The 26,121-nt window shown below is 41.0% G+C and overlaps 1 protein-coding gene across 4 annotated transcripts in view; it reads left to right on the top strand.

The window, feature by feature from the left end:
* The first annotated feature begins 10,968 nt into the window (after positions 1 to 10,968).
* Positions 10,969 to 26,121, top strand: part of nlk2 (nemo-like kinase, type 2) — a 277,172-nt gene continuing 262,019 nt past the window's right edge. For 2 of the 4 annotated variants that reach the window (XM_068010549.1, XM_068010551.1), the window contains exon 1: positions 10,971 to 11,880. In XM_068010549.1, coding sequence (XP_067866650.1) covers positions 11,309 to 11,880 — 572 coding nt within the window. In that variant the 5' untranslated portion in view covers positions 10,971 to 11,308. Of the gene's footprint in view, positions 11,881 to 26,121 lie in introns of all 4 variants that reach the window. The other 2 variants (XM_068010552.1, XM_068010550.1) reach the window with 2 other exon arrangements.

Here is a 26,121-nt window from a genome sequence, read left to right as displayed (position 1 = left end):
CATACCTGGACAGTTTTCCACGTTGCAGGGTAGATGCCAGTGTTGTAGCTGTACTGGAACAACTTGGCTAGGGGCGCGGCAAGTTCTGGAGCACAGGTCTTCAGTACTATTGCCGGAATATTGTCAGGGCTCATAGCTTTTGCAGTATCCAGGGCCTTCAGTCGTTTCTTGATATCACGCGGAGTGAATCGAATTGGCTGAAGTCTGGCATCTGTGATGCTGGGGACTTCAGGAGGAGGCCAAGATGGATCATCAACTCGGCACTTCTGGCTGAAGATTGTTGCAAATGCTTCAGCCTTATCTTTCGCACTGATGTGCTGGGCTCCCCCATCATTGAGGATGGGATATTTGTAGAGCCACCTCCTCCAGTTAGTTGTTTAATTGTCCACCACCATTCACGGCTGGATCTGGCAGGACTGCAGAGCTTAGATCTGATCCGTTGGTTATGGAACGCTTAGCTCTGTCTATCGCATGCTGCTTACGCAGTTTGGCACGCAGATAGTCCTGTGTTGTGGCTTCACCAGGTTGACACCTCATTTTGAGGTATGCCTGGTGCTGCTCCTGGCATGCCCTCCTGCACTCTTCATTGAACCAGGGTTGGTCTCCTGGCTTGATGGTAATGGTAGAGTGAGGGATATGCTGGGCCATGAGGTTACAGACTGTGGTTGAGTACAATTCTGCTGCTGCTGATGGCCGACAGTGCCTCATGGATGCCCAGTTTTGCATTGCTAGATCTGTTCGAAATCTATCCCATTTAGCACGGTGATAGTGCCACACAACACGATGGACGGTATCCTCAATGTGAAGGCGGGACTTCGTCTCCACAAGGACTGTGCGGTGGTCACTCCTACCAATACAGTCATGTAGAAGCCTCTGCAGCAGGCAGATTGGTGAGGACGAGGTCAAGTATGTTTTTCCCTCGTGTTGGTTCCCCCACCACCTGCCGCAGACCCAGTCTAGCAGCCATGTCCTTTAGGACTCGGCCAGCTCGGTCAGTAGTGGTGCTACCGAGCCACTCTTGGTGATGGACATTGAAGTCCCCCACCCAGAGTACATTTTGTGTCCTTGCCACCCTCAGTGCTTCCTCCAAGTGGTGTTCAACATGGAGGTGCACTGACTCATCAGCTGAGGGAGGGCGGTAGGTGGTAATCAGTAGGAGGTTACCTTGCCTTTGTTTGACCTGATACCATGAAACTTCATGGGGTCCGGAGTCGATCTTGAGCACTCCCAGGGCAACTCCCTCCCTACTGTATACAATTGTGCCACCACCTCTGGTGGGTCTGTCCTGCCGGTCGGACAGGACATACCCGGGGATGGTGTTGGCAGTGTCAGGGACATTGTCTGTAAGGTATGATTCCGTGAGTATGACTATGTCAGGCTGTTGCTTGACTAGTCTGTGGGACAGCTCTCCCAACTTTGGCACAAGCCCCCAGATGTTAGTAAGGAGGACTTTGCAGGGTCGACAGGGCTGGGTTTGCCGTTGTCGTTTCCGGTGCCTAGGTCAATGCTGGGTGGTCCGTCCGGTTTCATTCCTTTTTATAGACTTTGTAGCGGTTAGGTACAACTGAGTGGCTTGCTGGACCATTTCAGAGGGTTAAGAGTTAACCACATTGCTGTGGGTCTGGAGTCACATGTCGGCCAGACCAGGTAAGGACAGCAGATTTCCTTCCCTAAAGGATATTAGTGAACCAGATGGGTTTTTACAACAATCGACAATGGTTTCATGGCCATCATTAGACTAGCTTTTAATTCCAGATTTATTAATTAAATTCAAATTCCACCTTCTGCTGTGGTGGGATTTGAACCCATGTCCCCAGAGAAATACCCTGGATCTCTGGTCCAGTGATAATACTACTACGCCACCGCCTACCCTAATAAAAGTAAAACATCAACTTGCTGATCTTAATTGTGACATGGTCTACATTAGAGTTTGCATTGTGCAATATTTCATTAGAAAGCTGTTCACAAATTTATGTAGTGGCAATTTGCAAATGGAAGAATGTCACTGATCCAATTATAAATATAAACTTCAGACTAAAAGTGGAAACAAATTAAAACATCACAGCACTCTTATTTTATACATTTTAATTATTCTTAAAGTGAAGATACTTTTCATCATTACTTTTCTTTGTTTTAACATTAAAGGCATGATTATAAATGCAAGTTGCGGCTTCAAAGTTTATACTTCTGTCTCAACAATCTAGCACTAGTTCGCATTAGCATACCTTTGACCCCAAGGATTTGAAAGTTGTAGTTTATCTATATCCTGTCCTCATTGAAATGTGCAGCTGAAAGGCTAACAATTATCTTAATGGCCCAGATTATGCGACAAAGTGATAAAGAAGCCTTCCCACCAAGATGTACCGATATCTGCGGTGTGGATTTCTTCTTTCCCAACATCAGGTTGAATCTGACACCATGGCAAGGGGATCTCCAGGGGTCCAGCAACAGTGAACAACAACATATTGAAGCATTCTCAAAGACAGCAAACCAGAAAGTAAAATGCACAGATTATCTGTCACTTTTATTTTTACAGAGAGCAAAATAAATGAGTGGGACATACATATGGGATTAACATATAAACTGAAATATCATAAACAAACTTTTAAAATAATTATTTCAAAAATATGGGAACTTTCTGTCAGAATGAAAAAATTTGAAATTCCACAAATATAAAATTAGTTTTTCAGGGCCAGAGAGATTTTTCAGCAGGAATTATGAGTTTAGTACCCCATTCAAAACCCAGTTACACCTCATTCAACAATGTGTAACTTTTTCAAGCGTTTTTACAGCAAGACTAAGAGTGAAAGGGCAAGATTTCTCCTAGATCCCAGTCTTGTGGGACTTTAACAGCACACCTTATCGGGAAGCATATAATCCCTGACAGCAACTTCTGGATTTCACCATTTAGCTACGCAAATACAGGACTCCAAAAGTTGCTGTCAGTTTCAAGGAGTAATGACGGCAAATGCTGACGATTTTGCCACCATTACTACTGCAAAATCGGAGCCAATATATTTTCATACCATGCTACCAAAATCGCTTACAAATGGCAATTGTTAACTCACAGACCAGAGGTTGTAGTGAGAGACTAGACTGCAACACAGACCAGGGACTTACAGCAAATGTTAATTTATTTACAACCCAAACAGCAATATGAAGCATAATAGCAAATACTAGAAGTTCAAAAACAAAAACACAAATAAAATGTCGATAATCGGTTTGCTACCCTTCGTAACCAAAAGCTTATCATTGATCTGCAAATTTAGGTTTTATTTTAACATCCATCACAATTCTCTGTAGCAGAGAAACTGACAATCTTTTTATATCAAAAGGTTTCAAAACTAACCCTACTTCCACAACCTTTTTTATTATACTCTGCATCAGACCGATACTCCCTAAAAATTTCAATAACCGCTTTCCAGATCAAAATCAAATAATTTCTCATGTAAATTTCCAACTGACATTAGAAATTGTTTGTAGATTGTTTCTAAAACAAATTAAACAATACTTTATGCATACATACAACTAAATACATCTCATCATATACAATGGAGAGTATATAAGCCTTTCTGATGGGAGACAGAAAAACAAGTCTCAAGCACAAATGAAATTGGTTTGGTAGTTAAATAATCAAATATCTTTACCCATTTATGTCACAAGAAACCCTTGCTAATTAAATCATTCAGGCCATCTGCTATTTAGATCACAGGCACTGTTTGAACATTACAGACAAAGAGGCAAACAATTCAGACTCAACCATGGTAATATACTCATATCACATACAAAGCAATCTTTCCTGATCCTAAATATAGGAACAGATTAGGTCATCTGCTTAATTAATGTCAGCAGTTGGGGAAGATAGGTCATCTTCAGACATGGCTTTTCCTGCAACCTTTTCATTATCTTCATTCCCCATGTGCCCCAAGATGTAATACTGTACCTGGTATCCCAATCAGGAGTTTGAATACTAACGATTCAAAGAAATAATTTGCCTGACAGCCAACACCACTAATCACCTTCTCTATAAGTATATTGCATGCAAGTGGAAATAAATGAAACAAGGGATATGGGGATAGTACATGAAGGTAGAGTTGAGGTGGAAAGTTAGCCATGATCTTATTGAATGATGGAGCAGGCTTGAAGGGCTATATGGCCAATACCAGCTCCTATTTCTTACATTCTTAGAACTCACTGAAATGGCCTGGCACAAAAGCCTAGAAGGTTTGAATCTGCCAAGCAAATGGAGGGAAGTTCAGAATCTTCTGTGGTTTAATACAAATTGCAACAACCTTAGTTCAGCAGGCAATGGTGCAGAATTTCTAGTGTTCCTTTCGTTTTGTGGTGGTGCTCCAATTATAATCTTGTTGAGGACTTTGCAATGTCAGAGGCAATAGATTCTCCAATGATTTTAATGCCATTAAACTAAACACTCTAGGAGAATTAAATGAATTTCTCTGCAGGCTGAAAAACTCCATCATTGGGCAGGTGCAAGATTTGAGGAACACTGAGCAGAGCCTGGTTTTAAAAAAAATGCTGAGACTTCTTTGGAATCAAGGTGCACTAAATGTTACCAGCTGTTCATCCCAGAACAGCTGGATGTAATTACTAATATGTGTGACTGAAGACCACTCTGTATATTTATTAGAAGGATAACTGAGCCATAGTACAGCTTTCTAAATTCCAATGCCTAGGTATTCTTAGCACTGAAGGCTAAACATAATTTCTTAAGCATACGTCTAGTTTTTTTGTTGGCAGTGCTGACCATTCAGCAGCCACTCTGTATTTGGTGAGCAGAACAAACAAAACCTTTGAGGACATCCATAACATAACAGCAGAGAAACAAAGTGGTCCCAACTATGCTTCTCTCTGGTAGCATTGTGCAGATGTTGCAATAAAAAAGGATCTAGATCGGCGCAGGCTTGGAGGGCCGAAGGGCCTGTTCCAGTGCTGTAATTTTCTTTGTTCTTTGTTCTTTTGTTATTTATCGCACTCTTTAAGGATGCAGAATCCAATTCACCAAGTCAGCAAAGATGCAACGGAATAAGAGCAAAATATTGCAGATGCAACAGCCTAGCTTCCAAATGTTAAAGAAATGGCAAAGGCCATTTCACTCACCATGTTAATGGTATATTAATTGTTTTTAATTGTATGCAGGTGGTGGGCATTAACTGGGGATTCTCTTGAGCCTCGATAAATAGATACAGATGAAAACTGTGGTTGTTGGGTTAGGAGGGGTAAGCTCACGATGAGTAACTCTAATTAAAATACAAAAGTGTATTAAGATTGGCTCCAGTTCTATCCTTCGCCAACTGGTTTTCTGCAATTGAACACACTGCCTGCCATCCTTTTGAAGATATAGACAAGAAAATGTAAATCCTACTCAGCTTTCAAAAACTTTAAGATTCTGATCAATAGTTTTGGTTTTGTGAACCAGGAGGATTGTTCCTTTAAGATAGATAATTGTATCACTTTTATTCCCCTGTTGTGAACTGGCTGTAACAATCAACATTAATTACAGATTACAAAATTAAATATTTTCCCCTACTGAAATAGTTTGAGGTACTTAACCTGCGGCTTTTGGTTTAGTGGCAGCAATGTCAGAAGGAGAAGGGCTTGAGCAAGTGAGGACTAGAATATGATCTCAAAGTACAAATCTGACATGCAGTGGGGTACTCGTGTCCATACAGAGTGCCCACTGGTTCAGTGGCAGTATTATCACCTGAGACAGAAGGTCCTCCAAAGATAAGAAAGGCAACAGGAAACCATTTCAGCAACCCTTCCTGAACAAAGTGGATCAAGAATCTCATGTGTGAGGCTTAAGTTAGGACAAGCCTGGTTGGCATCCTTCCATCTATGAAAGATGATAGACATGCAGCAAACAGTCCATTTAGGTGGGGTGTCTTCTCTTGGTGCACCTTTGCTGATGGCTGTGAAGGCCAATCCTTGAGAGGCAGGTTCTGCCACAAGTGCCACACGTAAAGCTGCCAAGTGATGCTGTGAGTTGTTGTTTTCGGCATTGGTGCCTGTTGCCAACCAGAAGGGGGACAGCTGTCCACCTCTGAGGAGGAGGAGCACTCAGAGGATGCACTGTCCCAGGATTTACCAGTGCAAATATTTTCACCTTGGTGGGTTTCCGTTCGGCTGTAGAATCAGGGTCACAAGCTGATGAGAGCAGCGCATACATGGCTGAGCTGCTGGCTGAGGCTGAGACAGCCAAGGCCTCTGACAGTCGAAGGACTGTAGGTGGCCAGGCCTGCTGAGCCCCAGGCTGATGTCGAGTCCTTGGTGTTGACTGCAATCTACAGCAGCAATCAATGCAATGGATTTCATAAAAACAAAATGCTAAATTCATTCATATTTGAAAATAGTGGCCTTGCTCATACTTTCCTAGATTGCGGTAGTATTCATACTGTGAGCTAAATCTTCATTTCTGTTTTGCAATCCCATTTTCTCCCAGTTCCCCTGTCAGAGTGGAATGCTGACATCCTACATTCATATCTCTGCCAAAGAAGTTAAAAGGAGCACGTCATTCAATTTGGCAACTAGGGGCTGAATTTAGTGCCGCCATTGGACACCAATGGTGGTGTGGGGGTGGGGAACAGAGAATTGCATCGCACGCGGCCACCTGGAAATCTGGAGTAGTGACATTGGTTCTGCACTTAGTCAGTGGTGGGAAAGCCCGACGCGATGAGAATGTAATTTAAATTGCTGAGCACTTCTTTTTAATATATTTGCATCTAAATCATCGCGATTCAATGGGGGGCTTGGGATTAAGTGGACGACGGCTGACTTTGATTTGAAAGCGTCCTCTCAGCTTTATGCTACAGCAGAGATGGATCTTCACCAAGGTATCTGCCACCAACAGGATAGTTTTTTCCAATAGATTATTAGCCTGTTTAGATTAGACAGACTAAATTCAGCATAGATTCCTTTTCCTAAAAGGATTTCTGCAAAAGTAACAATTTTTAAAAAAATGCTGCCACTTTTATAACATTTGCACCACTAACGATTTTTGAAAGATTTTTTTTGAATGAATCTGCACCAATTTTGGTACATCAACATATCTGTCTAATAATTGTGTGGTTATAATCTGGAAAACAGGGTAGTTCACTTAGACAGTTATCTTAAATGTCGTGTTAAATACATTTTAGTTCCAATTTAATAGATTATGCAATCACCCATAGATCTGCAGCAAGTTAAACATCAATAGCCATACCTATTCACTGGCTTGATTTACTTTGATAAAGGGTTGCATGCTTAAGTAGCACTTATTTTTGTGTCAACTCGTGACTTGAGAAATAACAGATTTCTTGTGGATTTAATATATAGCCTGTCTCATTATTGTGTTGATCATTTTCAAAAGCCAAGATTCTATCCTCAAATTATAGGTGCCACATCTTCCAAACCACTTTTTTGTGTTTCTTCAATAAATTGACAAATTATTTTTTATTCAAACCTACTTTTCCTCCCATTTAACATTTTCTTCAACACTTAAGACATGGCCTTTATGTCATCTCCAAACAGGAGAAAAATGATACTGATCTGGTGATTCCTTTAGTGGCTTCCCCCCCCCCCCCGTGAAATCTTAAAGCCTACCCCCACCCTTTGAGCAAATCGTTTAGTATAATCAGATCCATGCATTCCTCTCTGCAATTAAGATGTACATTACACTAAGTGCCACCTTTCAAACTTCTCACATTTAGCAGATGCTTCATGCAAATATTTTGTTGCCAAGTTATCTTTGTGGTGAGTGTTCAGTTCTTAAACCTCAGTCCTACCCCCAATGATTGAAATAAAGATGCAAATATTTCCTTTTTATAAATGCAGTGCTGTAGGCAGATATTATATTGGATTGTATCAAATGCCTGACTCCAACTTATCAAATCTAAAGGTTTAAAACAAATTTATATCAAGACAGTGAAATTTCATCTAAGAGAGAAAGAGGAGTGTTCTCAGGTGTACATATGTTTCAAATAACCTCATTTAATAAGAGTCTTCGAAAGTTAGAAATACGATGATGGTGTACAAGCTGTACTATTTGAAGGCAATAGTTTGGCACAGAAACTTGGGATGACAAAATAATGTACAAATCTAATATTCACTGATGGCCTCTTCTGGCCTCCTTCTCTAGCTATGCACCTCTATGTTCCATTAGTCTAAGTCTCTTCATGATCAAGCGATTGTCCTGAAGTGATTAATACTGGGGAAAAAACTGGCATCCAAGTACAATTGCCTTACACTTTCAAAAAAAGAAAGCAAACTTATAATATAGGAACTTTCTTAACCAACATACTTTTGGGAATCAGTTTTCACTATCATGAGGAGCTATCGTACAAAAGAAAAGTAAGAAAGAATTTACATTTATATAGCAGCATTTTACATCCTTTTCACAAATTCCCAAAGTGTTTTACAATCAATGGATTACTTTTCCAGTGCCAATGATTATTATGCAGGTAAATCGGTCCAGCATCCCACCTGCCACAGGCTGGTGGAGGGAAAGCCATATCCCACATTCCATTTACCTTTGTTTTACTTATTAAAGGAACACTGCTTTCGCGAAGCAGTGTTAGGTAAACCAGCTTTTGTGGAGGCAGAAGAATCACAAAGCTGAGCATCATTTTTAACATGACCATGTTATATCCAAGTGACACTCTCTTATGCTTTGTATTTTCTATGTTTGCATTGTATATTTCTAAAGAGATGAAAACGTTTCCCAAATATTTTTTGGTTGTAGATGTTGCCTTGATGACCTGACAAATAGTAACTCTACCACATTGATTATCTTATTTATTATGAATGTAAGGCATCATTTACTGAAGAATTATATTTCCATATGTCCTCAAAACAGATTGTGTTGTAATTCATTTTCTATGTCCATAAAATTTTATTGGAAGAAAAAATAGTGAATAGTGCAGCTATTACAAAAATAATGTTAAAGTAACAGATATGTGTTTACTGCCTTTCTTTTAAATGATCTTCTTGAATGTGTAGCTATTGAAAGTTTCCTGACATTGAGTATCATGTATGATTGAATTTTGGCCTTATTCTTGTCTTCAACATTACCCAGTAATTCTTCCAGGATGTTTTGATTCATGACTTGCAGCTTCCCTTAACTTTTGACTGGGTTCAAATACAACTATATAAATAAAAAACAACAAATGCTAGACAACTTAAACAAAAATGTTCTAATATAACTCCTTCAGATTTCTCTTTAAAGATGGGAACAAAAGTAACACAAAAATGCTATTCTTTTGATAATTTTACTTGAAACAGTTGATGTAACTAAGTGGAAAATTCTGGATTGTAATGCTTTTTTCCCCAACTATAATTATCAAGAGATATATTCCAAACTTTCCCCAGTATCTGTATATTATACAATCAAGAGTGTCACTCAGTTCCTTTTGGAACACTAAATGAGGTAACGTCCTTAATTTGGCATTTTTGGTAGAATCACTAATGTTGTGATATTGTAAATCGGCAATCTACCAAACTCAAAAATACATTTTAACTTAACTTATTGCAAAAAACATACCCCTGTGATGCTGACACGGCTGTCATTTTGCACAAAGACAAGCTGAACATTATAAATGTGCGTTTTTGTCCATCTGTATCCTGACCCAGTTTTCCCAGGCTGTATATGATACAGTAACAGGTGCAACAGGCAGCTGACCCGGAAATGGAGCAAAGGAAGATAGAACCATCTAGATTAGACAACTAATTCCTCTAATATATAGAAAAATCAGCTAAAAATAACATACATATTGAAAATACAGATTTAACTTTTGGTTAATTCAGAACTTACTGCTTTGTGGAGAGCCGGCACAGACTCGATGGGCTGAATGACCTCCTTCTGTACCATAAATGACTCCGTGACTCTAATTTACAACATCCTTATTCTTATAATGATTTGGGGTGGCACGGTGGTGCAGTGGTAAGCACCACAGCTTTGCAGCTCCAGCAACCCAGGTTTGATTCTGGGTTCTGCCTGTGCGGAGTTTGCAAGTTCTCCCTGTGACCGCGTGGGTTTCCGCCAGGTGCTCCAGTTTCCTCCCACAGCTAAAGACTTGCAGGTTGATAGGTAAATTGGCTATTGTAAATTGTCCCTAGTGTAAGTAGGTGGTAGGGGAATTGAGGGAAGGTGGGGATGTGGTAGGAATATGGGATTAATGTAGGAATAGTATAAATGGGTGGTCAGCATAGACTTGGTGGGCCGAAGGGCCTGTTTCAGTGCTGTATCTCTAAATAAAAATAAATAAATAAGTTAGAACTTGAGTTCCAGCTGTTGCAGTTTTCATGAGTTAATTACAAAAATTATGCTACAGAAATGTTACTCATGGACATGGAAGAGAAGTGAGCTGAAGATAATCCACCAGCACAGATCTGGTTATTAGATTATTTCATGCACAACATATAAAGTGTGTCCTTTAAGTATTGAACGTTTCTTTTACAAAAAAAAGGTGGTTAAAGTTTATTTTTTAATTCCACAGAGAAAACATGTCCTCTCCAATAAGTTTAAAGCCCCAGGATAAATTGCACTGGTGCTCTGTGTGATTCCCTCCATTTACCAGTTGGGGTCCCATCAATACAAGAGTTGACCTCTTTCTGGCACCGCTGGGCTTTTGTGGGGAGGGGTGTGTGTGTGTGAGAGAGATCTGGATCACGTGCCCTCTGTGCTTACTCAACCTAACTTGATTTAATGCACAGCGACCCGCCCTTGCAGCACGCTCGGCACCTGGACGCCGCAGGTTCATCGGGTGTCGTGCGTCTTCATTGGACAGATGTGATGTCAATCAGATATGGTGCGGCGGGGGGGGGACTGTCAGCACGGGGGACGGGCGACGTTTCCGACTATCGCGTTAGGATGCGCGCGGCCGGGCTGCCGGGCAAGAGGGGCGGGAGCAATTGTGGGGGGAGGGACTGTCCGGCTTTGGAGGGTTCTGTGTTTAGTTTCTCTGCTCTTGGTAGCTTCGGGGGCGGGGGGGTGGGGGGATAATTTAAAAAAAAAAATAAGGCTTATAATTTTTTTTCGGCGATGTTTACCAACGAAAACTGAAGGGCTTTCCTTCACAAAAATATGTGTAAAGTGAAAGCCAAAGTGTTTTGAAGATTTTTTTTCTCTCTCTGAGGAGTTAAAACGCCGGATTATTGAATTTCCTAAGGAAAACCGGGTGTGGAATTTGCTGGAAGATGGTTTAGGAAGGGAAGAGGAGACGGAGCGAGGAGAGTGCGGCCGAGGCGGAGCGCGAGCGGCGAGGCGGCGGCGGCCGGGGGAGCGCGGGCTGGGCGCGCGGCGCGGCCGTTGGTCATGGCGCTGTGCGGCACCACGGCGGCGGCGGGCCAGCAGCGCCAAAGCGTCGCCAAGCTGATGGCATATAACGGCGCCGGGGCCGCCCATCACCATCATCATCACCACCACCACCACCACCACAACAACCATCATCACCACAGCAGCAACCATCACCAACAGCCGCCTCATCCGCCGCCTCCTCACCATCACCACCATTTACACCCCGGTGCTGCTGCCGGTGGCGGTGCCGTTGCTGCTGGAGGTGGTGGAGGCGGAGGCGGCGGCATCGGCACGGCAGTACACCCGGTCCAGCATCACCATCACCCGGCCGCCGCCGCCTCCAGCTCGGCCGCCGCCTCGTCCTCTTCATCCTCTTCATCCTCATCGTCCGCCGCTGCCGCCGCCGCCGCCGCAGCAGCCGCGGCGGCGGCGGCGATGCTGAACCCGGGTCAGGCGCCGTATTTCCCGTCCCCGGCGCCGGCCGCCGCCGCTGCCTCGGTGCAGATTCATGCCGCTGCGGCCGCCAAGGCACATCAGCTGGACATCGAGCCCGACAGACCCATCGGATACGGAGCCTTCGGAGTGGTCTGGTAGGTTCCTGTGCGAGAGTTTGCAGTTTTTAAAAGATTTGTTGGCAAGAGTTGTAACATAAGTTGAAACAATGTTTTAAAAAATCAATCCAGTGCTGTTAAATCATAGTATTGTCAATTTTATTTCGAATAAGCGTTTATCAACTTTGTGCAGTTCAGGTGTTTCCATAAATGCGCTGACACTTGGATTTGCTGGGAGCTTCAAAATGTTTTGCTTCCCCAACTGTGTCTTGCGGGTTAGCTGAACTCGGCGTCAAACACAGGAAGCGCATTGTAACGCGAGGGACCTAAATAATCTAAAATATAAAGTGGCGTTCCTTGGGGATGACGGAAATTAGGCATCATAAGTTTGTTGCATTTTTACACGGCACTGGAAGTTGGAAGTGCTTTTGTCACCATGCAGCCTTTCTTTTTTAGCGTCCTGCTCCACACTAATCAGAGGGGAAGCTTGGTGAGATTTCCTCTTCGGTTCTTGAAGATCAATTATTACGAGGTCATTTTGACTCTTAAATTTAAATGGGCCATATCAAAAAAGCAATTACACGTTCTATGTTAAATTTTTAAAAATGAATAAAGGATTTGGAGCATTATGGCTCAAGTTCCCGTATGACCCCGAGGAAATTTGGTAACACTTGTTTGTATAAAACCTGTTTCCAGTTCCTACAGTTGTAAATGCCAAAAATTTCGATTACTAATTCCAACTCTGTTTGAAGAACCTGAGTATGAATAGTGATGGGTTACCTGGAATTAGTTTTGAAATTTTACTTGTCTTGCTCTGCGTTACGCAATATTTTTGTTGTAGGCAGAAGTGGAGACAGCACTTGGTTGTTTTAAAGCACTACACTTTTTAGAGTGGTCTCAGGTTTTGGAGATCTACTGTACCAATTGTAGTGTACTAGTAAATTGTGTAGGTATCTTTAGGTTTGAAGGAGCATATCATTTTACATGTGTGAATGCTACTGGTTTTACTTCACATGTGAAGGTGAAATGACTCGTGAGGCCTGGAAGTTTTTTCTTTTTCGCATTAATCGTCACAATCAATATTCTTCATGCCTTTTAGTTTCACTTTAGTTTTCAGGGTTTCAAAAAATCAGTGCTATGTAACTAATACAGTGGAAATTATTTTTACACCGTTTCATAATGTTGGCTGTGCTACAGGTAGTTAGCAAATTCATGAGTGGCACTAACTATGGCGCTTATGCAACTTGGGATAATAACTATAGATGAGTTAAAATGCTTTAATACAGTTGAGTGGTTCTGATGACACAAATTGCTTCGCTGGTATACATAATGAATATCTGAACCCCTTTTTTAATATATATACGCATTGTCATCTTACTGTTGAACTCAAATTGAATGATCTGGGTAAAAGGATATAGGTATGAATCGTGCTACTGACTTTATAGACTTCCTTCAGTAAATTAAACACTAAAATAAAAGCAAAATACTGCGGATGCTGGAAATCTGAAATAAAAACAAGAAATACTGGAAATACTCAGCAGGTCTGGCAGCATCTGTGGAAAGAGAAGCAGAGTTAACGTTAACTGGAGTTCTGAAGAAGGGTCACTGACCCGAAACATTAACTCTGCTTCTCTTTCCACAGATGCTGCCAGACCTGCTGAGTATTTCCAGCATTTCTTGTTTTTATTTCAGACTTTCTTCAGTGTTTGTTTACTAGGAAATGTATGTTATCTTTGTATGTAGAGTAAAAGCTGGGTGCCTTTTGCTAGAAAGTTACGATATGCAGTCAAGGAATTTATGTAGACATTTGTAACCCAAATTGGTTACAGATTATAAACCCCAGCCCAATTTATAATTTCTTGCAGTGTTGGGAAATAGAAGTAACATTTCATGGATGGATTGCGTTTAATTTTTTAAAAGTTCTTTATTTTTTCCTTGTAATTTCCTAGATTTGTACTATCTATTGTAAGTGATCTGTTAATGACTTGGAGCCTTTTTAAAATACCAATGTATGAAAAGGTGCTAAATGGCCTACTCCTATTCCTGTGTTTCAAAATGCAAAAGGCTTTTTGTTCAAATTATTTGCATCTTTATTTAAGCAAAACTGGAACATACAACCAAGTAGAAATGCAGTGGGAAGGGGGATAGAGTAAATAACTTGAATAATAATAGTCACAGGCAGGAAGTTTTTAAAAGGATATCTAGTGGATGTCATACTAGCAATGAATTGCAGGTTTTTTTAATGTCAAAGATCAAGTGCTGCAAGTATGAGTGGTTTTACTGCGAGACAGTGTGAAATTTTACCCTATACAAATATTGAATTTGAAATTTGAAGAATGTATAATTCCATTTTTTAAATTCAGGAATACTAGTTAAAATAATGCAAATTTTTGGTCCATTTTCAACATCTGCATTTTTGGTGGCTTAATATTGCCCAACCTTTCTGTATAAAGCACAGTAACACTTTTTATTGGCTGTTGATCAGTGAGCCTTACAGCCTTAAAGTAAAACTAGACTTTCTTGCATCCAGTGGCAACAGTTTTGCATTGCTTGATCCATAAATATATTTTAATCTTATTTTTGGCTCATATGGTTGATGTATCATCTGCAATGATAAGCCATATGAGCAGGGAGGCTTAATTTCTGGCCTGTGCTGTGTTAACTAATCTCAACTGAGACATTTCAGTGTTTGAGGAGAGGGAAAATCACTGTTGTACTCTTGTTCATTAACCTTGATGGAAACTGCTTGTGTAAACTTTGAGAAAGGATAGGAAATGGATAGGTTGTGTTTGCCCCATCTTTAAAATAGCCTGTATTTTAGTTCACTAATTCAAATGACCACTTCAGTGAAATACCAGTGCACTGCTGGGAACTGTGAAATGGTGTCCCAGCATGTCAGTACATTAAGTAAAAGAGGAGAAATCAAATGTTAAGTACAGAAATGGACTGTTCAACTTATAAATTCTGTTTTCCTCCATGAGGTCCCTAATCTAATTGCACCCCCCTGCATATTCTCCACATTTTTCAGATTCAAGCAACTATCTATGCACTCTGCAATATGTTTGTGGCAGAGAATTCCATATTCTAACCACACCCATAAAGGACTTTTTCTAATCTCCCCATTAATTCCTTTTGTGATGGTTAAATTTGTGTCCCCTCATTTTTGTCCCATTGAATAGTGGGAATAATCTATCATTATGTTTAACATTACCATTTGTAATCGTCAACACTTCTCTTGGGTCACTTCTTAATGTCTGCTCTGGTGGGGAGAAAAAGCACTCACTACTTTGCATAACTGATAACACCTACTGTGGTAATATTTTTATGAATCTATGGTGTGCCTTTTTCAGTTACATTTAATCCTCACTCATGTCCAAATCTTTACAGTATATCCAAATGTGGCCTAAAACTTTGTGCAAGTTCAACTTTGCTTTCTTTGTGATTTTTGTCTCTTTGCTCTGTCTTTAATGGCTTTTGTATCTGCGCATCAAGGTTCCTCTGCATCCCTCTTCCTGCCACTTGAGCTGTATTTCTTTTTCTTATTCTTCCAAAATGTGTTACGTGTTAGCTTGGTTCAATGTTGGCACTCTTGCCTCTGGTCTCCACTCCCAAGACCTAAGCATGTAATTGAGGTTGACATTTCTGTGAAGTACTGAGGGAGTAATGTATTATTTGAGGTGCTGTTTTTCAGATGAAATGGTAAACTGACACCCTGTTCAAGTAGATGTAATGGATCCCATGGTACAAGTTGAAAATGAGAATTTTGGCAAATATTTATCCCTTAACCAACATCAGCAAAACAGATTAATTGATTTATCTAATTGTTATTTGTGAGGCTTACTGTATGCAAAATGGCTGCTACATTTGCTTGTATTTGAGAACCATGATTAACATGCTTTGGGATGGCCTGAGGATGTGGAAGACGCTCTATTATGCAGGTTCTCCTCTTGGATTGAGTTGCATCTGCCAGTCCTGTTGGTTTGTTATCTTGCAGTCTTTCACAATCTTATTACAATTTGCCATACCCCCAAATTGATGCCATCAGCAAATGTCATATCTTCCCTCAATTATTAATATTTGTGTATGCAGTAAGGAAGGGTTTCCAATGCAGACTTCAGTGGAACACCACTTGCTATATGTTTTCATTCAGAAAAACTTTTACCCCATTCTTTGCTTTCAGGCCTCCCAACTATCTCTACCCATGTGTTTTTTTTTGCTATAAGTGGTACTTTATCAAATGCTTTTGGGAAATCTAGAAAAGCCATAGCATTCTCTATCTCTCCTGGTCCTTCAAAGATTTCTATAAATTTGACAAGGTGCAGCCTGTGTTTTAATGATTTCGTCCAACATTATAAACTCTTTAGTACTTTAACCACAACAGAAGTAAGACTAATTGACCGATAATTTGTCAGCTGCTTTTTTTAAAGAGAATTCTCATTTGCTACCATTCAATGTGGTAAACATTCCACAGATTTTGGAAAGTTTCAGTCAGCCTCAACCATTCTTCCCGCTCCCCACCCCTCCAGTTTCTCTAGAATGTAATTTAGGGGAGTGGGGAAGAGGAGGAATTTAAAAAAAAATGTAAGCACTAAACCTATTTATGTTTTAGGAGCCTTTTGTCTTTGTACACATGAAAATCTTAAAATAATGTTAGGTACATTCCATTGTCAAATGCCATATATTGCTGCCAACTGTTTGTTTATTTTTATTTTTCGCATATAAATTACTTGCCCAGCAGCTAATGCCACTCACTTTTATGCTGCTAAGTGAAATTTGATGAACATGAAGCTCTTATTCGTTCATGGAATGTGGGCATCGCTGACGAGATCTGCATTTATTGTCCATCCCGAATTGTCCTTGAAGATGCCGGTGAGCCACTGCCTTGAACTGCTGCAGTCCATATGGTGCAGGTATTCCTACAGTGCTGTTAAGTAGGGGGTTCCAGGTTTTTGACCCAGTAACGATGATGAAACTATGTTTTCAACACAGGATGGTGTGCGACTTGGAGAGGAATGTGCAGGTGATGGTATTCCCAGACCCCTAGTGCCCTTGTCTTTCTAGGCAGTAGAGGGTGCAGGTTTGGAAGGTGCTTTTTGAAGAAGCCTTGTAGATGATGCACAATGTAGCCACACTGTGCTGATGGTGGGGTTTGTTTGCCAATGAATGTTTTAAGGTGGTTGATGGGGTGTCAATCAAATGGGCTGCTTTGTCCTATTTGGTGTCGAGCTTCGAGTGTTGTTGGAGTTGCACTTATCCAGGCAAGTGGAGAGTATTCCATCACGCTCCTGATTTCTGCCTTGCAAATGGTGGAAAGGCTTTGCAGAGTCAGGAGAGGCGTTGCTCACACAGAATACCCAGTGGTAGATGTAGATGGAACAAAATCACTCCAGGTTAACTTTATAAATGAGATTCTGGTGCCATATTTCAGTGTAGGACTGGAGGTTAGAGACATGGAAGTACAAGCCCATGGAAGGATTTGAAAACAAAGGTCAGAATTTTAAAATTGAGGTGTTGCTGAGCCAGGAGCTAGTGTAGATCAATGAGCACAGGGGTCGTGGGTGAATGTGGGCATTGTTTTTGATGAGCTCGGGTGTACAGAGATAGTTAGCTGGCAGGCAGGTTAGAGCTTTGAAATAGTCCAGTCCAGAGGTTTAAAAAAAAAAAGGCATGGATGAGGATTTCAGCAGCAAACAAGCTGAGGCAAGGCAGAGTTGGGTGTTACAGTAGGCAGTCTAGGCAACTGAGTGGTTGAGGTCAGAAGCTCATCTAGGAGTTAGGGCGCCAAGGTTGTGAAATATCTAGAAAGGAGCTGCTCGTGCTGCAGTACAGTTGTGTAGGTGGCTGTGAGCCAGTGCTTGCACAGTGGCCGTTCTTTATGAAACAAAAACAGAAAATGCCAGAAACACCCAGCAGGTCAGGCAGCATTTGTGGAGAGGAAGAACAGTTAAATGTTTCAGGTCATCATCCCGATGAAAGACCTGAAACGTTAACTCCGTTTTTCTCTCCACAGATGCTGCCTGACCTGCTGGGTGTTTCTGGCCTTTTCTGTTTCAGATTTGTAGCATCTGCAGTATTTTGCTTTTTTATTGCTGTTTTTTATGATCCTAAGCATGAATCTTGGTGGACTTTTTGACTCTGGAGCCATTATACCTGAGCCTAACCCTACTTTTAGTTGGTACCACATATTGGCTGTCAGTAGGAAAGGCTGAATAATGAAATTGAAACTTAGAAGTTTCCTTTTCTATTGTGATACTAAAGCTATTGGCTCTTGTCACAATTGTCTTGCACAAGCAGTACAAAGGTAAATGGGCTGAATTTGTTCACACCAGCAATCAGGAAGGTCCAGTTTACAAAAAAAAATTGGTCTACCCAAGCTTGGCCTTAACAAATCTGGAAAATTTACTTTGAATGTGCAGTCAGAGCAATACCAGAGTTGAAGGCAGTGATGCAGCTTGAAGCCGTTTGCAGTTCCTTCACTGTTGAAGTGGGGAATGAGTTAACTTGCCACATTAAATCTGGGATCTTACTGGTCTGTTTGAATTGAAACTGGTCCATGAAGGGAAGTATACAGTGGTTTCCCTCAGGTATTGGAACCACAGCTCTAGTTTGTATTAATGACCTGGATTTGGGTGCAGGGAGCAAAATTTCAAAGTTTGCAGGTGACATAAAACTTGCCAATGTAGTTAACAGCAAGGAGGATGGCAGCAGAATTCAGGAGGATACAGACTGGTGAAATGGGCAGACAATTGACATGAAATTTAAGGCAAAGAAGGGTGAAGTGATGCATTTTGGGAGGAAGAAAGGGGAGGCAATATGAGTAAGAGGGTACAATTTTAAACAGGGTGCAGGAACAAAGGGACCTGGGAATTCACATACAAATCTTTTGAAGATGGCAGGGCAAGTTAATGTTTTTAAAAGCTAATGGGATCCTTGGCTTTTATATTTATCTCTGAATCAATATCACAAAAACAAATTACCTGGCCATAATAACATTGCTATTTATGGGATCTTGTGTGCAAATTGACTACTGCGTTTCCTACATTATAACATTGACTTGTTAAGCAGGCCCCCACCTGCCAAGAATGAGGCACATTATTTTCACCACATGAACATTGATTTTTAAACTGTTACTGGAGTAAAGAAGGAACTTTTTTAAAAAGAAAGCAACACCAGACCCTTGACTGGAAATACATTTGCATATTTACAGACTGTGCTTAAAAGGGACAAAAGACCATGCTCCGACACATTCAATCCACAATGGACATTTGATTACCAAATGTTGAGGGTGGAGGAGCTCACATTCCAGATTGACTGCTAAAATAGCCGGATACACAAACGGATGTGGTCACACCCCCTAGTCACATGACTAACCTGTTGGGCAACCTGTTTTTTTTAAAATTTGAATTTGCCACAGAGAATTTGAACTCGGAAAGCTCCTGACTCCTGGAGTGAGAACATCTCTTTCCTCTCTTTCTCACGGAACTGAAGACCCATTGAAGACACATGAAAACCAAGAGAGAAAAGTCTCTTACAGTGAACAAGGTTTAAGAAGAATACTGGGCCCCAATGAAAAGCAAGACCATATCTTCAGTCAAGGACTCTACATCGAGCTCAAAGCACAGTAACAAACCCCCTTCAGAGATTGCCTCAAACTTTTTCACTACTTCTTATCTCTTTTCTGTCCCTATTTTTGCATGTGTGTATCGCATGTGCATGCTAGTGTGGGGCATGGCGTGTATCCTGTAGGCATTAACAGAATTAGAGTTTAAGTTTTAATAAGTTTCACTTTTCTTCTTTAGGCCTAAGAAAGCCTGTTTGTGCTCATTTTTTTGCCTTATAATTGGAAAGCAGTGAACAAGGATTCACCAAAGGAGGAGCTCAAAGCCTTGTGTGTTTAAAAATTAAATTCTATTACAGTAAGACCAGGTGAAGGCTGAAAGAGACCCTTTAGACACCTTTCTCACTGCACTTCAAAAGTACTTCATTACCAGTAAAGCAGTTTGGACATCCTGAAGTTGTGAAAGGTGCTATATAAATGCAAGTCTTTCCTTTATAAATAAAGCCATAAGTGTACAAAAGCAAGGAAGTTATGTTAAACCTTTTTGTAAAATTACTGGTTTGGCCCGGGTTAAACAATTGTGTCCCATTCTGGGCAGCATACTTTAGAAAGGATGCTAAGTCCTTCGAGAGGGTGCAAAGGAGATTTACCAGAATTGTACCAGGGATGAGGGCCTTCAATTATAGGTAGAGAATAGAGAAGTTGGGATTGTTCTCCGAGCAAAGAGGTATAAAGGGAGATTTAATAGAGCTGCTCAAAATTTGAGGGGTTTTAATAGAGTAAAGGAGAAACCTTTTTAATTGAGTCAGTAACCAGGGGACACAGATTTATGTTTGGGAAAGAACCAGATAGGTGAGACATTTTCTTAGGTAGCCTATTATAATCTGGAATGCATGACCTGAAAGGGTGGTGGAAATAGATTGAATAACTTTCAAAATGGAATTTGGCTATATAATTGTAAGGAAATTGTGCTATTGGGATAAATAAGTAGGGCTAATTGGAGAGCTCTTTCAAAGAACTGGCACAAGCATGATGAGCTGAATGGCGTCCACTGTGCCGTGAGATTTTATGATTTCATCCACTGAGCTAGATGGCTGGGGAAGAGTCTGTTGGTTAGTATTTTGTTAATTCTATTGTTACCTGTTTCAAGGCAGTAACACAGAAGTTCAGATGTCTAAGCCGCCAGACTGCTGTAGTTTGACTTTTATTGACTTTTCTGTGTTCTTGTAATTAAACTTTGTTCTTTCCTGTTTGTAATATCTCATACAATAACTTCCAGATTCTTTCCCATTAAAATCTCCTTTTCCTGTTGAGTGATACAATTAAAGTTCATTGGTCTACTGCTGTAAAATTAACCTTTTCCTGTTTCTTCTGTACTAAGACTTTAAATGCCGAATTGTTGTAGTTGTCTGTATTGAAGTAGCAGCTAAAATATATTTGTGTAGCTTTAAAGTGAAAAATTAAAGTTGCAACAGCAGTGTTAATAAATGTATAAACCAAAATTCTTATCCTTGCAATTAGAGCTGGTATTGTTAAACATGCATTTGGCTTGCTGAGAAAGGAGTGGGTTTAAATAGGCAGGCTCTCAGTTGAGTTTAAAATCAGTAGCTTCAGTGAGATCTGTGCTGCTGTGGGAATGCCTGAAAGTTATCACCTTTTTGTAGCTTCAGGTATTATGGTAGTTGTTGGCTGTTTGTAATTCCTCATGTTTGTGGCAGGCGTGAGATTTGAGCTGGTAGATAACTAATTGAAGAGCTGACTAATCTTGCTGACAATTGAAACAATGCCGATGAGTTGGGAAATGGAGAAAGAGAAATTTTAGCAATTGCAGCTACTGGAGCTCACTGCCGATGAGGGTGGTGGAAGTGGAGTTGGTCAATGATTTCAAAAGTAAATTGGATGGATACTTGAGGGAAATAAACTTACAGGGCTGTGGGGATAGAGCAGGGGAATGGGACTGACTGGATTGCTCTACAGAGAGCTGGCATGGACTAGAATGGGTTGAATGGCCTCCTCCTGTGTCATTATGACCAAACTATTGGGATTGAAGGCAGGCAAGTCCCCAGGGCCTGATGGCCTACATCCTAGGATCTTAAAGGAAATGGCAGTGGAGATAGTGGGTCCATTGGTTATAATATTCCAAAATTCCCTGGATGCGGAAAAGGTTCCAGTGGATTGGAAAAATGCTAATATAACTCCCTTATTCAAAAAGGGAGGGAGGCAGAAAGTAGGAAACTATAGACCAGTTAGTTTAACATCTGTTGTTGGGAAATTGTTAGAATCCATTATTAAGGAAGTAATAACAGGACATTTAGAATGTCAAAACGCAGTCCATCAGAGTCAGCATGGTTTTATGAAGGGTAAATCGTGTTTGACTAATTTGCTAGAGTTCTTCGAAGATGTAACAAGTAAAGTGGATAATGGGGATCCTGTAGATGTAGCATATCTGGACTTCCAGAAGGCATTTGATAAAGTGCTGCACAAAAGATTAATACACAAGGTAAGATCACATGGGGTTAGGGGCAATTGGATAGAGGATTGGCTAACTAACAGAAAACCGAGTCAGGATAAATGGGTCCTTTTCTGGTTGGCAAGATGTAACTAGTGGGGTGCCACGGGGTTCGGTTCTTGGGGCCCCAACTATTTACAATCTATATTAATGACTTGAATGCAGGGATAGAAGGTACTATAGCCAGATTTGCAGATGACACTAAAATAGGTGGGATAGCAAGTTTGCAAATGGATATGTATGGATAGGTTAGGAGAATGGGCCAAAATTTGGCAGATGGAGTTTAACATGGATAAGTGTGAGGTTATCCAATTTGGTTGGAAGAATAGAGGGGCAAATTATTACCTAAATGGAGAGAAATTTCAGAGTGCTTCAGTGCAGGGGGATCTGGGTGTCCTCATGCATGAATCGCAGAAAACTGGTATGCAGGAGCAGCAGGTAATAAGGAAGGCAAATGGAATTTTGGCATTTATTGCTAAAGGAATAGAGTATAAAAGTAGGGAAGTTGCCACAACTGTACAAGGCATTAGTGAGACCGCATCTGAGTATTGCATGCAGTTTTGGTCACCTTACTTGAGGGATGTAGTTGCATTGGAGGCAGTGCAGAGGAGATTCGCTAGATTGATTCCAGAGATGAGGGTTTTGTCTTATGAAGAGAGATTGAGCAGTTTAGGCCTTTACTCTCTCGAGCTTAGAAGAATAGGAGATCTAATTGAGGTATATAAGATGATTAAGGGGATTGACATAGTAGACTTAGAGAGGATGTTTCCTCTGGTGGGGCAATCTAGAACAAGAGGTCGTAGGTTTAGGATAAGGGGTAGCAGATTTAAAACAGATGAGGAGAAATTACTTCTCTCAAAGGGTCGTGAGTTTGTGGAATTCACTATCCCAGCGTGCGGTGGATGCCGGGACATTGAGTAAATTTAAGGAGATAGACAGATTTTTAATTGGTAATGGGTTGAAGAGTTATGGAGAACGGGCAACAAAGTGGAGTTGAGGCCGAGATGAGATCAGCCATGATCATATTGAATGGCCAAGCAGGCTTAAGGGGCTGAATTGCCTACTGCTGCTCCTAGTTCTTATGACTCTACTGTTTCAGATAATGGGGGTGTGCGTACTTAAGATTTCACTGCATATAACATTGGAACATCAGTGTGTGGCATAATGAAGTGCTAGAATTGGTCATTTTACTGCATATGCAATCTTGGCCATACTGTAGTGGGGAAGCAGAAGCCAGGTGCCTCTATATGTACTAATAAAAGCAAAATACTGTAGATGTTAGAAATCTGTAATAAGAACAAGAAATACTCAGGTCTGGCAGCATCTATGGAGAGAGAAGCAGAGTTAAAGTTTCAGGTCAGTGACCCTTCATCAGAGTGAGCAAATGTTGAAATGTAATAGGTTTTAAGCAAATAAAGTGGGGGTGGGGCAAGAGTTAACAAAAGGCAAGGTGTTGATGGCGCAGAGGGTCACAAAGAATAACTGACCACAAGGTCATGGAGCAAAGGCAAATGGTATGTTAATGGTGTGCGGAAAGACAAAAAGCCCCTCTATATGTGTAGGACAGATCTGAAGGTCTGATAAATCCCTAGGACCTGATGGCCTACATCTAGGGCTCTAAAAGAGGTAGCTGCAGATATAGTGGATGCACCGGTTATGACTTTCCAAAATTCCCTAGATTCTAGAACGGTTCCAGTGAATTGGAAGTTAGTAAATGTAAGACTGCTATGCAAGAAAGGAGGGAGAGAAAACTGGGAACTTCAGGCCAGTTAACCTGATGGTCATTTGGAAAATGCTGGTATCTATTAAGGAAATCTTACTGCACTTAGAAAATCATAGTAAAATCAGATAGTCAACATGGTTTTACAAAAGGGGCAATCATGTTTGACAAATTTGTTTTTTTGAGGATGTTACTAGTCGATTGTAATATACTTGGATGCCAAAAGGCATTTGATAAGGTTCCATATGAAAGGTTAATATACAAGATAAAGGCTCATGGAGTTGGGGGTACATATATTAGCATGAATGGAGGATTGATTAATGAACATGCAGCAGAGAATAGAGCTAAATTGAACATTTTCAAGTTTGCGGGCTGTAACTGGTGGAGTGTCACAAGGATTGTTGCTGGGCCCTCAGCTATTTACAATCTATATTCATGACTGGGACCAAGACTGAGTGTGGGAAAGTGTGAGGCTATTCACTTTGGTACTAAATAGAAAAACAGAATATTTTTTCAGAGTTGATCAGAGAAACTTGGGTGTACTTGTACTAGGAACACAAAGTCAGCATTCAGATACAGGAAGTAATTAGGAAGGCAAATTGGTGTATTGTACTCCAGTCCCCTTGCAATAAAGGCCAAGAACAAGGAAGTCTTGCTACAAATGTAAGGTCTTTAGTGAGACCACACTCTGCACTACTCTGCCGCTTTGGTCTCATCTAAGGAAGGATGTACTTGCCTTGGAGGCCGTACAGCAAAGGTTCACTACATTGCTTCCTGGGATGAGAGGGTTGTCCTATGATAGACTAAGTAAATTGGGCCTATACTCTCTGGAATGAGAGGTGACCTTACTGAAATATGCAAGATTCTGAAGGGGCTTGAGAGGGTAGGCACTAAGCGGTTGTTTTTTTTTGACTGGGGAATCTGGAACATGCGGATAAAGCCTCAGGCTACAGGAATGATCATTTAGGACTGAGATGAGAAATTGCTTCACTCGGTTGTGAATCTTTGGAATTGTCTACCTCAGGGTTGTGCACGCTCCATTGTTGAGTATATTCAAGGCTAGGATAGATAGATTTTTAATCTCTCAGGGAATCTAGGGCTATGGTGAGTGGTCATATTGAATGGTGGAGCAGGCTTGAGGGGCATTATGGACGACTACTATATCTTGTGTTGCCATTTGACAGTCAGTGTGCTCGATGCCCTTAAAGCATGGATCATGTGTTTTTTAAAAAAAAAAGTGCTCAACAATATTGTTGACATACTAAATCACATGTCTGCCTTTTTTATTTACCTCTTTGTCACATTGCTTTAAGCATTACCATTAATATTTCTCTACTGAACTCCAGTTGGGAGGTGATGATTTGCATTGTACTGCTGTGTTTTTTGTAGTTTGAGAATGCAATATGAATATTTCACATGTCCATTACTTTCACTGAAATTCCAGTGAAGGCATAGGAATTGGGCAATTCTACTCCTGATAAATGATGTATTGTTTGAAAAATAATTACATTCTGTGTTTCAGTGCCAGAATGTACTGAAAATAATATTTTCTCATTCTCTGACTTTATTTTAATTGCAAATTGTGCACACTGTTAGTGAGCCATGCATTGTAGGGATGTATGAAACACCATAATAGGTGAAACTACTTTGCCTCTGCTGGGACGAGGGAGCAGTACTTCAAGACATGCACGATGCCAATATCATCACCCTCTTTAAAAACAAAGGTCACCGCGGTGACTGCAACAACTACCGTGGAATCTCCCTGCTCAGTATAGTGGGGAAAGTCTTTGCTCAAGTCGCTTTAAACAGGCTCCAGAAGCGGGCTGAGCGTGTATACCCTGAGGCACAGTGTGGCTTTTGTGCAGAGAGATCGACCATTGACGTGCTGTTCTCCCTTCGTCACATACAGGAGAAATACCGCGAACAACAGATGCCCCTCTACGTTGCTTTCATTGATCTCACCAAAGCCTTTGACCTCGTCAGCAGACGTGGTCTCTTCAGACTACTAGAAAAGATTGGATGTCCACCAAAGCTACGAAGTATCATCACCTCATTCCATGACCATATGAAAGGCACAATTCAGCATACCGGCACCTCATCAGACCCCTTTCCTATCCTGAGTGGCGTGAAACAGGGCTGTGTTCTCGCACCCACACTTTTTGGGATTTTTTTTCTCCCTGCTGCTCTCACATGCGTTCAAGTCTTCAGAAGAAGGAATTTTCCTTCACACAAGATCAGGTGGCAGGTTGTTCGACCTTGCCCGTCTAAGAGCGAAGACCAAAGTACGGAAAGTCCTCATCAGGGAACTCCTCTTTGCTGACGATGCTGCTTTAACATCTCTCTGAAGAGTGTCTGCAGAGTCTCATTGACAGGTTTGCGGCTGCCTGCAACGAATTTGGCCTAACCATCAGCCTCAAGAAAACAAACATCATGGGACAGGACGTCAGAAATGCTCCATCCATCAATATTGGCGACCACGCTTTGGAAGTGGTT

Source organism: Heterodontus francisci, chromosome 30 (genome assembly GCF_036365525.1).
Source record: "Heterodontus francisci isolate sHetFra1 chromosome 30, sHetFra1.hap1, whole genome shotgun sequence".
Lineage (NCBI taxonomy): Eukaryota > Metazoa > Chordata > Chondrichthyes > Heterodontiformes > Heterodontidae > Heterodontus > Heterodontus francisci.
Note: the sequence above shows the minus strand (reverse complement) of the source record. Positions and strands in the feature narration are given on the sequence as shown.